General features: G+C 54.4%; 2 protein-coding genes across 2 annotated transcripts; one reads left to right on the top strand and one right to left on the bottom strand.

Moving 5' to 3' along the window:
- Positions 1-249: 249 nt before the first annotated feature.
- PHYSODRAFT_341804 (hypothetical protein) lies at positions 250-6053 on the top strand (the record flags this gene model as incomplete). Its single annotated transcript, XM_009540156.1, has 2 exons — positions 250-5965; positions 6028-6053. The coding sequence occupies 2 exons, from the start codon at positions 250-252 to the stop codon at positions 6051-6053; spliced, it is 5742 nt and encodes a 1913-aa protein (XP_009538451.1).
- A 1036-nt stretch (positions 6054-7089) lies between these two features.
- Positions 7090-7293, bottom strand: PHYSODRAFT_380579 (hypothetical protein; the record flags this gene model as incomplete). Its single annotated transcript, XM_009540157.1, has 1 exon — positions 7090-7293. A coding segment is annotated over one exon (204 nt), but the record flags the coding sequence as incomplete, so codon positions are not given.
- Positions 7294-13560: the final 6267 nt, after the last annotated feature.

A 13560-nucleotide genomic window follows, 5' to 3' on the forward strand; every position in this document is an offset into this window, starting at 1 on the left:
AAGGCAAGATGAACAATTGACTCCCTGTGTGTGGTTCTCACAACTGCGTTCGTGTAGGTGGCATGGACTGGAGCTGTGCAACTCGGTACGTGCGAGACCCACTAGCAGGATAATCTTCTGGTTCCTTGTGATATCATAGCCCAATTTTGTCATGAAGCAGCAACGGCCAAGCGCCTTGGCATAAATAGCATCGCCGTCCAGAATGCAGCCAGCACTTCGAGCTTTGCCGCCTGCGCGGAGTGAGCACCCATGACAATCAACCCGCCCAAATGCGCTGTGAATATGGAGCAGCGGCTGGCAGCGCTGCGGCGTGACCAGGAGATCGACGGGCTTCGCGTGTACCTCATCAAGTACAACCTCTTTCCGCGCAACCGAGACCCGCACAACTCGCCCATTCGCCTCGAGGAGCTGAAGGAGCTCGTCAAGCACTGGAAACTGCACCGACAGCGCGGGTTTTGGCGTGATCATCCGGACAAAGACGACCTCGTTCGAGCCCTGCTGCAGCATATTAAGAGCGAGGCAGCTAACAAGAAGCGCCGACAAGAAGCACAGGACAAGTACCGTAGCAAGACACTGGGCGGGGCTGATGATGGCAGTCCCGGGAAACTTCGAGACCTCACGACCTTTTTTGGAGGTGGGAACGTGAATGGGAGTGCAGAAGGTGACCAGAATGGCGGTGATAACGATCGGGAGCAAGTCGTGGCTGTCGCCAAGAAGAAAAACTTCGGTGGGGATCTGTTTTACCAACGCGGCGACTATGACGAAGGGCTGATCTACTTGTCAAGAATCGACAAGTCCCGTTTCCAGTCTGAAAGCCACAATCCCTGTCAAGACCTCCTTACAACGTCGGCGTCAGCGCCCACCCCACTGAACCGCCTTCTGCTGGGATCCGATGCCAGCAGCAAGCACAAAAGCGCTGGCGTCCCGGCACCGAGTGACAAAGAGGCGGAAAGAGAGCTCAATCAGATGCCAGCGGTGACGTTGTCCCCCATCCTCACTGGCGCCGTGAACACGACACTTCTGACCAAGGACATGAAGCTCAAGTCGGTCGAGGGTCTGTACAGCATTTCGTGTCACAAGGGCTACGAGGCTCAGCTTCTGCGTGAGGGAGCGCTCGCGACGCTTTCAGGTTTACTCAAGCAGGACGATCCCGCGATCCGGTTGTACGCTGCCGCGGCGATTCTGAACCTCACGCATTACGTCCTTGTCCCGATATCGCCGCTGCTAACTCCAATGAAGAAGGCGCAGACTCAGTCGTCTTCTTCGGCTTCGATGGCGATGGCTCCTTCCCAGGCCACTAGGGATTTGTACGCGAAAATGATGGACGAGAACGTCATTGCGGCCCTCCTGGATCTCGTCCACACTCCCCACCCAACTGTGAAGGCTCTGTGTGCCCGTGCGCTGCTTCGCTTCACGATCGACGAGGCGCATCACTTCGCCATGGTGCACGAAGGTGTTGTGACTGCGCTCTCCCAGATCATGGCTACGGTCCCCACCGCCATGACGTCGTGCGTTGCTACACCGAACGACGTGAAGCTGCTCTGTGTCTTAGCGCTCGTGAACCTGTCCGACGTACCGCGCGCCGTCACATGCGACGCTCTGTTAAGCACCGTCGTTGGTTTGGCTCGACACGGGGACACTGCGACGCGAAAGATTTGCGCCCAGGCAATCTTGAACCTCTCGATACTCCCCACGACACGCGGAGTAATTGTGGATGAAGGAGCGGTTGCTGCCTTGGAAGTGCTGGCAGCGGTGGCGATTCGACCGCCATTGCAGCTCACGCTCTTGGAGACCATCACATGCACACTGTGCAACTTGGCGGCAGTGAAGACGAACCAGGACGCATTGACGAAGAACAGCGTGCTGAACATTTTGTCGGATATTCTCACTAACGTGGGGGCGGAGCTACGGCAAATGCAGGGGACAACTAAAGCAGACACGGATAGTATCGAAGGGGAGGCAGTCGTGACATCCCTCCTGTGCATGGTCCGCAAGAACTGTGTCAACGCCATCGCGATGCTCTGCTGCAATCCCCGACTTCAAGTTCGCATTCGCAATGCCTGCTTTATCCCGAAGCTGCTGAATATTCTCCGAAAGGATGGCTACGACGACCAAGACGACGATTACAGCGATGATGATAGCCATGTAGCTCCAAGTAGTGGTGGTCGTCGCATGTCTGTTTCAGTCTCGACCCAGCGTGCAAGTATCGACCCTGAAACGGAGAAGTTCGTGGTTGTGGCTCTTGCAAATCTGGCATTGGACGATCGCTGCCGCCCGACGCTGGTACAGGACGGAGCTGTGCCCATTTTCCTGGGTTTGTTGCATGCTCCCGATCTGCCTGGCTCGGCAATCACCGAAGCGCAGCATCAAAGTGAAGGCGCAACAGACAACCAAAGCGACAAACGGGTTGCTGCGTTGCTGCTCAAACTGGACTGTGTGACGGCGCTGAGCAACCTCCTTCTGCATCCTGCCAACTTCCAGGCGCTGGTCGACGCCGGCGTAGTTCCTGCCTTCCTGGATCTCATCCGCAACGAAGAAACCGCAGCACCGAGTGCTAGCAACAGCAGCAAGGAGATTCAAAAGGCCTGCGTGTACGCGATGCTAGGGCTTGCCAAAGATCCGGGAATGAAGACTCGACTGGCGGAGGCTACTCAAAAGCGCTTCGACGGGAAAGAGGCGAACGATCAAGTAGGCGCCGTTCCGACCATGTTGGCCTTTGCATCAAGAAATCTGGCAAATGCTGAGCTCTGCGGGGTCTGCATTAGCTTCTTGCACCACTTGTCGTCGCGATCGGAGAACCACGAGTTGCTTTACTACGAGGGTGCAGTGGGTCTACTTGTGCGCGTCCTGCAGAAACCAAGCTCAGCCGAGGCACCGGCCACGATATACTCACTCTGGTTGGACTGTTTGGCCACGCTTGCCCACCTCGCCTCCCATACTGCCAGGCGCCCTTCGCTTCTTGATGACGGAGTTCTCGATGCCATCCAACACTTTTTGATCGCCTCGGCTGCAGACCAGCGACCACGCGATGCGCTGACGGACCGAAGTATTATCAAGGCTCAGTACGCTGCGTCTCAGATAGTGTACAAGATGCATGAGATCTGTAGTGGCAGCAGTGTGCCCGCAGGCTTCGGACCCGGCCCGGTGGATGCGCCGGCGTTTTTCGCGTGCCTGCTACTTCTTGCCACGCAGTCCGCTTCCAAGAACTCGCGGTTGTCCAAGTCGACGGTCGCTCTGCAGCAGCGGACCGCGCGACGAACTGCGCTGACAATCGCCAAGGTGGCTCTGGCAGTGCCGCAAGGTCCGAGACTTCTGGCTGAGCACGCTGACATCCCACCTGCGCTGAACATGGTTATGCGGACGGGTATTCATGAGGCGCAGGTTTGCGCGGCGATTGCATTGTGTAACTTGGCGGCTGAGCGGCCAACGCCAGCAAAAGGGAAGCCCCTGCCTCGAGTGTGGCGCGATGCAACTGTGGACGACTTCATCGTCATTACGCTGCTTCGAGTCAATAGTCCTCAGACCAAGGGGATCTGTGCAAAGGCGCTGTTCAACCTGCTCACTCACGAAGATGCACGCGACCAACTCATGCGAGACGGCGTCCTCTATGCATTGCTGAAACTCGCACGACTTGAGAGTGATTCGATCCGTGACTTGGCGCTGCGAGCCCTGTACAATATTTCTCTGGACCCCAAGAAGACGACGCAACTTCTGGAGATGGAGCTCGTGCGCATTCTAGCCAAGATGTACCAAGCGGACTTGAACAAGACCATGAAGCGGCTTATGGTCGGGATCTTCAGCAATCTCTCGAGTGCTTCCTGTACTCTCAGCAGTAGCGCTAGTGTCAGCGGCTCGATCGGCAATGGAGATGAGACCAAGGACTCTGAAGGGGTGAGTACGGCCAAGCATGTCGAGCTGCAGATGCTTCAGGAGGGTGCGTTGGGCGTTCTGAAGAACCTGGCCAAAGTGCGTGACCCAGAGATGAAGCTGTACGTCGCCAATGTGCTATACAATCTGTCGTGCGCTACAGACTCCCGCGTCGCGGAGATTCTTGTTCACGATGAGAGCAACGTGCTAGGAATCCTGGTGGCCGAGCTCAAGTCGGAAAGCAGAGACGTGCGGAAATATGCAGCGAAGACCCTCGCGAACCTCACGGCGTCTTCTGTCGCAGTGCAAGTCATGACGAACGACGCTGCCTCAGCTGTTGTGAGCGTCATCAACGATGCAATGAAAGGTGGGAAGACCAAAACGGGGTCGACACCTACAGGGGGTGGGTCGTCGACGCCAGCCTCAATCTGCGTCGAGACCAATTGCGCCTGTGTCTTTGCACTGCGCAACCTCTTCTCTCTGGAGTTAAACCAGCGCAAGTTCATCGCATGTAATGGACTCCCGACTTTAGCAGCACTTCTCACGAGTCCTGCGATGGCTCCCGAGGGGCCAACTCTGCGCGTGGCTACAGATATGATCTGCTCTCTCGCTAAGCTCAACATTGGGTCTGCCGCCACTAATGCTGGTGAGTTGTTGTACGAAGAACGACTCGTAAAGGATGGAATTGTTCGAGCTCTGGTGGCAATCGCCAAAGGAGCAATGGATGGGTCGACGACACGAGCTGAAGAGAACGCGGCCTGTATGAATATCGTCACGTCCTTGAGCAGTCTGTCCATCCATCCGCGGTGTCATGATGGCATGCTGCGTGACGGCGCTCTGGACGCACTCGCGCTGCTGTGTGCGACCAATGCCAGCGATGCACGTGCACCGTTCAAGGGCCTCATAGGTGTGCGCGGTGAGATGTTCGCTCTGCATTGCATGGTCGTGATCCGCAATTTGTCACGCCAAGAAGCTCCGCCTACATCGTCAGTAGCAGGTCCTCCTTCGATTGACAGTGACATTGCTCAAACAACTTCGAGCAAGGCGGAGGACGTGCGTAGCCAGAGACTGACCTCGCAGACAGCGTTGGTGCCTATCGTCCTGACGCTCTCGCAGTCCACCAGCCCGCAAACACGCGAGCACGTGGTGGTGGCGCTTTATAACCTCGCGCGATTGCGTCGGAGCAAGCGCCAGCTTATCAAGAATGACGGAGTGAAAGTTCTTCTGAGGCTTGGCACGAATGCGGTGCTACCCTTCCAGCGCCACGTGTGCGCATTGGCACTTCAGGCACTTTCGACGCAGTCACCTCCGCCTGTTCCAGCGCAACCACCCAGCAATGCCGACCCAGCAGCAGCTACGGCCGCTGCGACCGCTAGCGCTGCCGACTGGGACGAACCGCACGTGAATAAAGTGGTCCAGGAGGGAATCGTTGCCGCCATCGCAGCTCTGGCCGACTCGAACCAGCACGATTTGCTTCTCAATGTCTCAACGAATCTGTATGCCGTCGCCAACCCTCCGCCTATCGTAATTGAACCGGTGTCACTGCTGCGGACTACGAACCGAGCCATCGAACAACGCGGGGCTCCCCCCGACTGGACCAAAGTGCTTATCACCGACCTCGCATCATGGCCTGAGATCGAAGTGGGGAGTAGTCGAACCACAGCGATTCGCGTTGACAGCGCGTTGACCGTAAGGACGCTATCTCCGGGCGAGCAAGAGGAAGACCAGGGCGAGGATTCGTACTCGGATGCAAGTGATGATGAGAGTGCGAGTCGTCGAAAAGGCTCGCAACTGGGCAAGTCGGGGGGGAAGTTGCTGGGGGCAAGTTCATCTGTGGTATCGCCAAAGAAGCAAACTCAAGCAGGACCGAGCTCGACTCTTGCTCCCCCGCGAGTGTGCAGCTCGGACGCAGTGCTAGGGTGGTTCCAACTGCTGGCGGACCCGAAACCAGAGAAGGTGCGGGTTAACGTGGACTACGAGCTCGCAGGTAGACGCGCTGTCACACCGACTCCAGCGAGTCACAACACCCTGGCATCCTGTGGGGACGAGCTACCAAAACTCCGTCCTGAGACAGCTCCCGAGGGTTCAACGGAAGAAGGTCCCAGGCTTGGCGGGAAATTGAGTGCTGCTGGGCAATCGACTCTTACACAAGCTCGTCAGGGTGCCTCGAGCTGCAGCACGCCTAACTACCGGCGTTTAACCAGCAACGGCGTCTATCGGGGCAGTACAGCTGCAGATGGGGCAAGCCCACTAAAATCTCCGGCAACAACAGCAAAGCGAAGATCACACCAGTTGGAGCCGCTCTCAACGATAAATAATTAAGGTTTGTGATACTGGCCGATAGGTCATCCCAAATGAGTTGCGTATTCGGCACAGGATTAACTCCGTACAGTAAAGCGTAAATTAGGGCTCCGCGAAGGCTTGCTAATTAATTTCTTCTACCAACCTCGGTCGAAAATTTGCTTTAAAACTGTAGATGCAAAGTATCAGCCGGTAATGCTTACTTAGAAAACAAAATATTGTAGTATCGTCCAACGAAAGCTAGCACTTTTTTTAAGCTACCACCGCTTGTTTGACATTAATAAAACTAGAGGATTGGGCTGGTAGTGCGCTTTGTTTAGCAGGAAGGAAAATCAATCATAAAGCGGATCCATTGAATTGTGAATTAATAGCAATGCTGGAAGGAATGGAAAGGTAGAGAGTCGGTAGCTGTGGTTCCTACGCGTGCATGGAGGTGAAGGCGTGGCCGGCTGGAAGCCCGGCAAACCAGCGCTGTAAGTCGGCAGACCGGGAAGTCGCAGGTTGGTGGAGCAGGGTAGACCGGACCCCAATATTGACGGAGCGGAAATTCATGTAATCGGAGATTTGGCCGTTTTGAATGAGAATAGGATGGCCCTGTAGAGAATCTTGGAGTTCGTCGGCGTCTTGTCCCCACGCTGTGCATACCACCTCGACATTGGAGTCATCAACCAACAGGAATTCGCGCTTCAAAGTCTTGCGGCCCGCGCGAGTCGTAATGTCTCTGAGAGGCCCCACGTCGACGACTATTCCGGAGACGGTAGGAGTAGCAGCAGGATCTGCAGCAGGCAAGTCAGCGAGTCGGATGTAGGCAAAAGCAGGCTCTGGATAGTCGGGGCCATCGGTAACTCGGTGGATATTAGCGTCACCCCCGAACGAGAGCTCGACAGGTGAACTCGGCGGCGCGAACACGGAATTTGCGGTCTTGATGCGCCCATTAGAGAACGAGCAAACCGCCCCTGGAGAGAGCACGTCGAAAAACCTTTCGGCACCTTCGTTGAACACAGTCACGCGCAAAGTAGCGCCGTCCCGGTCGGTGAAATGAGCGCGAAACAGCCTCCCAGACGCACGCCACGACTTAAACGTACGAACAGGGCTCCGGGCGAGGATCCGGCCAATGAAAGACCACGGAGCTCGAATTTCGGGGTTCAAGTCGGCGACGGTGAAGACGGGCAATGGCGGGGGAGTGTTAGTGGCTTCGGCATCTGCAGCGACCACGTCCATGACAGTGTTAGCGCCGGCGGCAGGCTCGACCGTAGTGTCAGCACTGTTTGCAGCTGCTGGCGCAACGCTGGCGCGATCATCAGTGGCGGTCGGATCGCATGCGAGGTGCTTGGGAGAGCGCTCGCCGGCTTCTGAGTTATCGGAAGCGCGGTCGATTGTTCGTTTGTGATGGCCTTGAGGCGGGTCGCGACTTGGAGGATTGTCTCGCGTATTGTCTTGAGGCGGGTCGCGATGTGGTAGATTGTTGCCCGAAGGATGCAGCGCTTGGCCACTGGCGGGTTTGTGTTCAATGGATGATTGACGCTCAGGCGCGTTCTCGCTGGAAATAGCGGTTGCTTGGATAGCGTTGCGGATGGTAGAGCGACCGTGGCTAGGGGCGTTGGCGATTGTCGGGGCGGGAGTATCGGGCTTAAGCGCGGCGGCAGCGCGACGGACTTTGGCATCGTCTTTGTCATTCTTTGTCTATGCGAGGAGATTACCGGTAGTCTTGGCGCCTTTCTTTTTTTGCTTCTGAACGGCGGTGCCAGTATGATGGTGGGAGCTTGGCGCTGGCGGAGCGGTGGACGGAGGCTCCATTTGGGCCGGACTGGAGAATGAAGAATGAGCCTGAGAAGCGAGAGCAATGGTTCCGGCGCGGTTTTCTAGGAAGTGCTCCAGAAGCCATTGGCAGAATTTTCGGAGACATTTCGGAAGGGGGGGGGGGCTTGAGAGTTGAATTTATGCTGGCATAGCAGTATTTACCGATAGGTATGGCTGCTGGACAGCCCTCATTATATCGCGTGCACCACGCCGCTTAAAGTTAACACAGCTTGCGTAATTGATAGATTGGTACGTCGAAACTTAGCCGGAAGTAAACGGTACTAAAGTTGAAGTGCACACTGGATACCAGTATGCATCCAGTAGTCCCCGAGAATTCGCAGATAGATTCACAGAGTGACTTATGTAGTCCAAAACTAACTTTGAAGTGCAAACAGGGATAATGCCATTATGATATTGAATGGGGTAAGTATCCTTGTCCAGAGAGCGACTTGCGCGCCGCATGTGCGGCGCGCCAAAGCCGCTTGCAATGCGAGTTGGGCAAGTCTAGAGAGCTATCCCACCCCCGCTAAGCCCTAGTAAGAACGGGCTGAATGCATGTCGTAGAACTAATTCAAATGAAGTTTGAATTAGTTCCATGCGAAAGCCGAACGCGCAGGGAACACCCGGAGCCTAACCTGCTTTCCGTTGCAGAATTTGTTTTTGCCATGCGCATATCGACATTCAAGCACCAGAGACACAAGTGAATGTTGCATAGCTAATGGGCAGTGATCCAATCGAGGACTCTCTTTTATTTAGCCGTTATTATTTACGCCGCGGATTCCACCGCCCGTTCTCGTCCAAGTCCATTAGCCACTTGACTGTAAAGACGTTTGACCTGAGGGCGAGAAAATGGCTGCGGTCTGGAAAAAGCGTGGTTTGCATGCACCTGAGAGATTCAGAGTTCCTCACCCGAGACACAGCAACATATATGTGCTCGAATTGCCAACTCGGCGCATTTGTTGACCCCTCTAAAAGCGCAATGACACGGTCGAATGTGCTGCCCTGGGCTTTCCAAACAGTCAACGCCAAAGCCAAATCGACGCCGTGTTGTTCGTACCGAATTGGGTTTTCCTTCTTCCCGGATTCATCAAGTCTGATCGCGTAATTATCGCCCTTCGACTGCGCTATACCCACGGGAATGATAACGTCCTGTTTGTGATGCTGCCGCCCATTAGCATCCATGACCCACGTGGATTCAAGGTTCATGTCGTCAGGCCATTCGGATCCACTCAGCAAGTTCCCGTCGCGGTCTGTTAGCCGGACATTTATAAATTCAGGAGCCACTGATAACTCGACTAGTGATTCCCCGCGGCGTAATGCCTCTTCAGTAAGTTGTAGCACGCGGGATACTAATTCGTCGTCGTCCCAGCCCATTGAGTGATACCAGCACCGAGTACCATTCGCTACCCCGAGCGCGACGTTCCCGTTGGCATTGTCGAGTATCTGCCCCGGCGCCCCGTAATAAAAATACCCAAAGGGCTCGGGGTGTTCCGCTTCGTTATACAAAACTTCTTGTAAAAAGTCTGCAATTGCGCCCAGTATAGGTTTCCTCCAGCGGAAGAGTAAAGTCTTACTGCGCCGGGCGGATTCAGCAGCCATGCAAGTGTTTAGCACAGCTCGGTCAACGTTGCTGGTAACGAGCACGACAGATCCACCAATCCAAGACTCATCATTGGCGACATATTGCCGCGTCAAGGGGCGAGTCAACGAAGCGACCATATCGTTGTCAATCGGAAGATACACAGAGTCGTCCTTCCCCCATCGATTGTTTTGCGGGTAAGTGGCCGGTAATCTGCGAAAGCGCTCAAGTAATGGTTGCTGTACGCGGAATCCACTTGCCCGATGCTGTTTCTCCAACGAAAAGACAGTGAATAGAGAAAACAGATACCGCGCGCGCAACAGGACAGGGTCCTTGGTCTACATATACATGCATTTGCAAAGCGATATACCTTTGACGACTTGGAGCTGCCAAAAATCTCCTGTCTGTTGGGTAAGTTTCAAAACCCACAGTTAGTACGTCATAGCTATACTCCCGATTAACCGTGTCGACTCACCAATAGAATGGATTTGCCACCAAAGGGTAGGCTGCTGTCACAGAGTCCTCGCAGGCGTTCATCCAGCAAAACTAAATGTTTCGCTTTGAACATCGAGATCTCGTCAACCACCACTAGCTCGACTGTCGCATCGAATACTTGCCGCAGGAACGCCGCCGATTGCGTGGAGAGGCGGCTGCCTCATTTGCCGCATTTTAAGGCGGAATGAAATGCCGCCCTTTTGTCAACTGGCATGCCCCCGCACCAGTAGGGCACGTAGCCACAACTTTATATCGACGCCGCTCGACTTCTTGATGTATTCGGCGAACAACATACGATTTCCCGGTTCCTCCACCACCGTGGACCAAAGTAAGCGTCTGCCTCTTTTGAGCTTCATCAATGCCATTAAGTACACATTTCACAGCAGCGAGCTGTTCCGCAGATAGATCACATGAGTCAATTACACAGTCGGCTTCGAGCGGGTCGCTGATACCTCCGCCCCCCTGCCGCTGGTTGGGGCTAGTTCGTTAGGGCCGGCCGCACCGGCCTGGAAAGTTTTGATTGAACTCGCAACTGTAGATAAGCTGTCGCTCTTATCGGCCTTGCCAAAGCAAAATACAGGATTTAGTGACGGCCCCCGCTCCGAAGCAGGCGAAACAGAAGAATCACCTTTGCCATCCGCTGCGTCATAGTCCTGGAACAGTGCAGAAAACGCCGATTTCAGGGATGCAATGTTCGAGCGCCGGGTAGCGGAACCGGCAGCGGCCCTGCTCAGTAGCTCGTACAGGTCCCCCTGCGGGGAGACTATTCCATCGAATTCTGGATCCGCCGATGGACCCGATGAATGCTGCTTTGAATGCGATTTCGGTGATTTCCAATAGTCAGCACCGCGATCTCTCCAATCCGTAGCAGTTTGCTCATTTCTGCTACAGCGAAACCCCTTCTTCATTAGATTTCTAGCGAACCGACACCGCTCTCGATTAATCAACGCGGCGGAAGAGCGATCCCACGAACTACACATGGCGAGCAGTCCCGCGGCATCGAATGACAAGGTGGGGCCAATCGTTTCCCATGGAGTAAACGCGCACAGTAAATACCGGGCCAGCTTGTTGCGATTTTTTTCATCAACCGAATTGTCAACAGAATTGCTCCACGTTGGAGGAGGCGCACCTCCAAATATCGGAGTTAAGAGTTTGGCGCGTATAACACCGAGATGAGATTTGAAGAGCGGTGAGTAACTGCAAAAGGAAACCCTTGTCGAGGCGGTCTTCCGCTCCCCCCGCTACTTTTTCCACGGACCTTTTCCGCCGGTAGAACGTCAACAATACACTCGAACTCCAACGGAGAGAAATCTGCAAAACGCTGTCCACGGTGATAATAAGATTCAGCTTGCGTCAAGAACACAACGTCACCGCCAATTTGAAACGTTCGCACTCCTCTTCCCGCGCACTGGCGGGAACTCCCATCCTTTGAGTAGTCCTCATCATTGGCGGTTTGAACGAGAGCAGTCAGTTCATCTTCTATGCTTCCTTGTTCGATCTCGCTGCTTGCCGGGAATGTATTTTTTTCGCCGTCGCGTCTTAGCTGCTTCACGAAAGAGGGTAACGCAAACGGGAATATGTACCAAAACTTGTCGCTTGATATAAAAGATCGGTGCCCGGTGATCGCGTAGACCATCAGAGAATGAGACCATTCATGCGCCCCAGAAAAACTATTGATCGTCCTGGTCGCCAAATATTTCCCAATCCTCAGTTCAGATTGGGAGTCATTAGCTCGGCTAGGGTATTTCAAGTTATGCTCCACAGCACTGAGCATCGCCGAAGCAGCACTTTTTAGCGGGGCATCACTTTCGACATGTACGCTTCCTGATATTCCTCAACAAGATCCCCGGAGTCTTCTCCATTCACGAACGATGAGTTTGTAAGGGAAGCTGTTAACGCAGCCAATAAAAGATTTGTTTCGACGACTCGTATGTCTGTCGCCGGCCTCGAGAGCTCCCATAATATTGGCCCTTCGCAATGCGGGCGGAAGCATTGACCCATCTCGTAAGAATACCCGTTGTCAATAGCGCGGAGGATGTGCGGTTTCAACTCGTGGCCTACCACAATGGGCCTGATACCGGTTCGAGGGTTACCCTTGCGTTCGCGGATAACAATCAATGGCGAGGTCGGCCCCTCGTGTTCACCCGCGGGTCTAGCCAGACGACACATTTGCTTTCCTCGATTGCCTTTGAAACAGGTCGATGTGTGCGAGTAGTAGCTGCGCGCATTTGCGCAGCCTTGAGAAAAGCGCCAAAGTCAGCAGCTGCGTCCGGAAGAGGAATTTCGAAAGCTTTTGGCAAGGCTCCATTATCGATGCAGCTTTTGCGCCATTCATGCACCGAAGCGTCGAAGTTAGTGCAGCATATCGATTCGAGGAATTGTGCAGCGCGCTGGCGCAATACAGGAGAGCAGGTTATCCTCGAGAGCAGCGTTGGATTATACCTAGATCCGTAAAGCGTCATGTGAATATGTAGACGTCCATCTGCTTGCGGCTCCACTACTGCTGCGAATGCTGCTATGGTTCCATAGGCCCCCACCTTCCGCTGGTTACAGTCTCGAGAAATCCGTGTACCACTAGCCGCTTTGCACAAAACAATGTCGTTTAAAATTTGCTCTGTACATTTTTCGAAGGCGCGCGCCGCCAAAGCAGGGTATTCATTCGAAACGGCCAGTCTTCCCCGGGCGTGACAGTGCACCGACTCCGGCAAGTCCTCCTGGCGGCATTCTTTTTGCTGGAAAACGACGTCGGGTTGATTCCACGCGTTCAGCTCTCGCAGCGCAGCAATACGATGCAGCTCAAGGGCGTGATGCTCAGGGGGGGGGCAACGGTGACCCAGTGCAGGGGTATTCCGTATTTAGCCCTCAACGCGCCAAGCTTAGGCCGCATTGTTGCCCGTTCAAACGCAGAAAACGGCACACAACCTCCAACTACAGATAAAATCCGCAGCAGATGCGCATTTACCCGTTTTGACTGAGCGGACTCAGGATCCAACTTCACCTGGACAAGCATTTCCCTAAAATCATCCGAATTTGCCAACTTCCCCAAACGTTCAAGAACAGCAGGGCGGGTCGAACCAACCTGCGCGGCTCTTTTAATGGCGGTGTGTCGCTGTAGTTGGCTGAACAGCGTAGCAACCAGTGCAGTATTTTTTTCAAAGCGCCCATCATAATACCGCATCAAGTGTTTAATGAATGGCGTAGGCCATGTGCCACTAGGAAGGGCCTTGCCGCCTTTCATGAACAAACACGGGAATGCCGCGGCAATCATGTCACCATTTTGAGACCACTCGGTGATAGGTTTCTCCCCCCGTCTAATGGTTACCACGGGAGGGCTATCCACGCCCGCCGACTTGATATCGATCATTGACAACATCGCGTCAACGGCTGCGTTTTTCACACCCAAATCTAAACCGTCAACATCCTTCAGAACAGCAGACTTCGAAATTATCGGCACATCCGCGCTACCATCATTGTATTCTTCGCCAAAACGTTCCGCGACGATATTATCATCCTTTGCC

Source organism: Phytophthora sojae, assembly GCF_000149755.1.
Source record: "Phytophthora sojae unplaced genomic scaffold PHYSOscaffold_14, whole genome shotgun sequence".
NCBI lineage: Eukaryota > Oomycota > Peronosporomycetes > Peronosporales > Peronosporaceae > Phytophthora > Phytophthora sojae.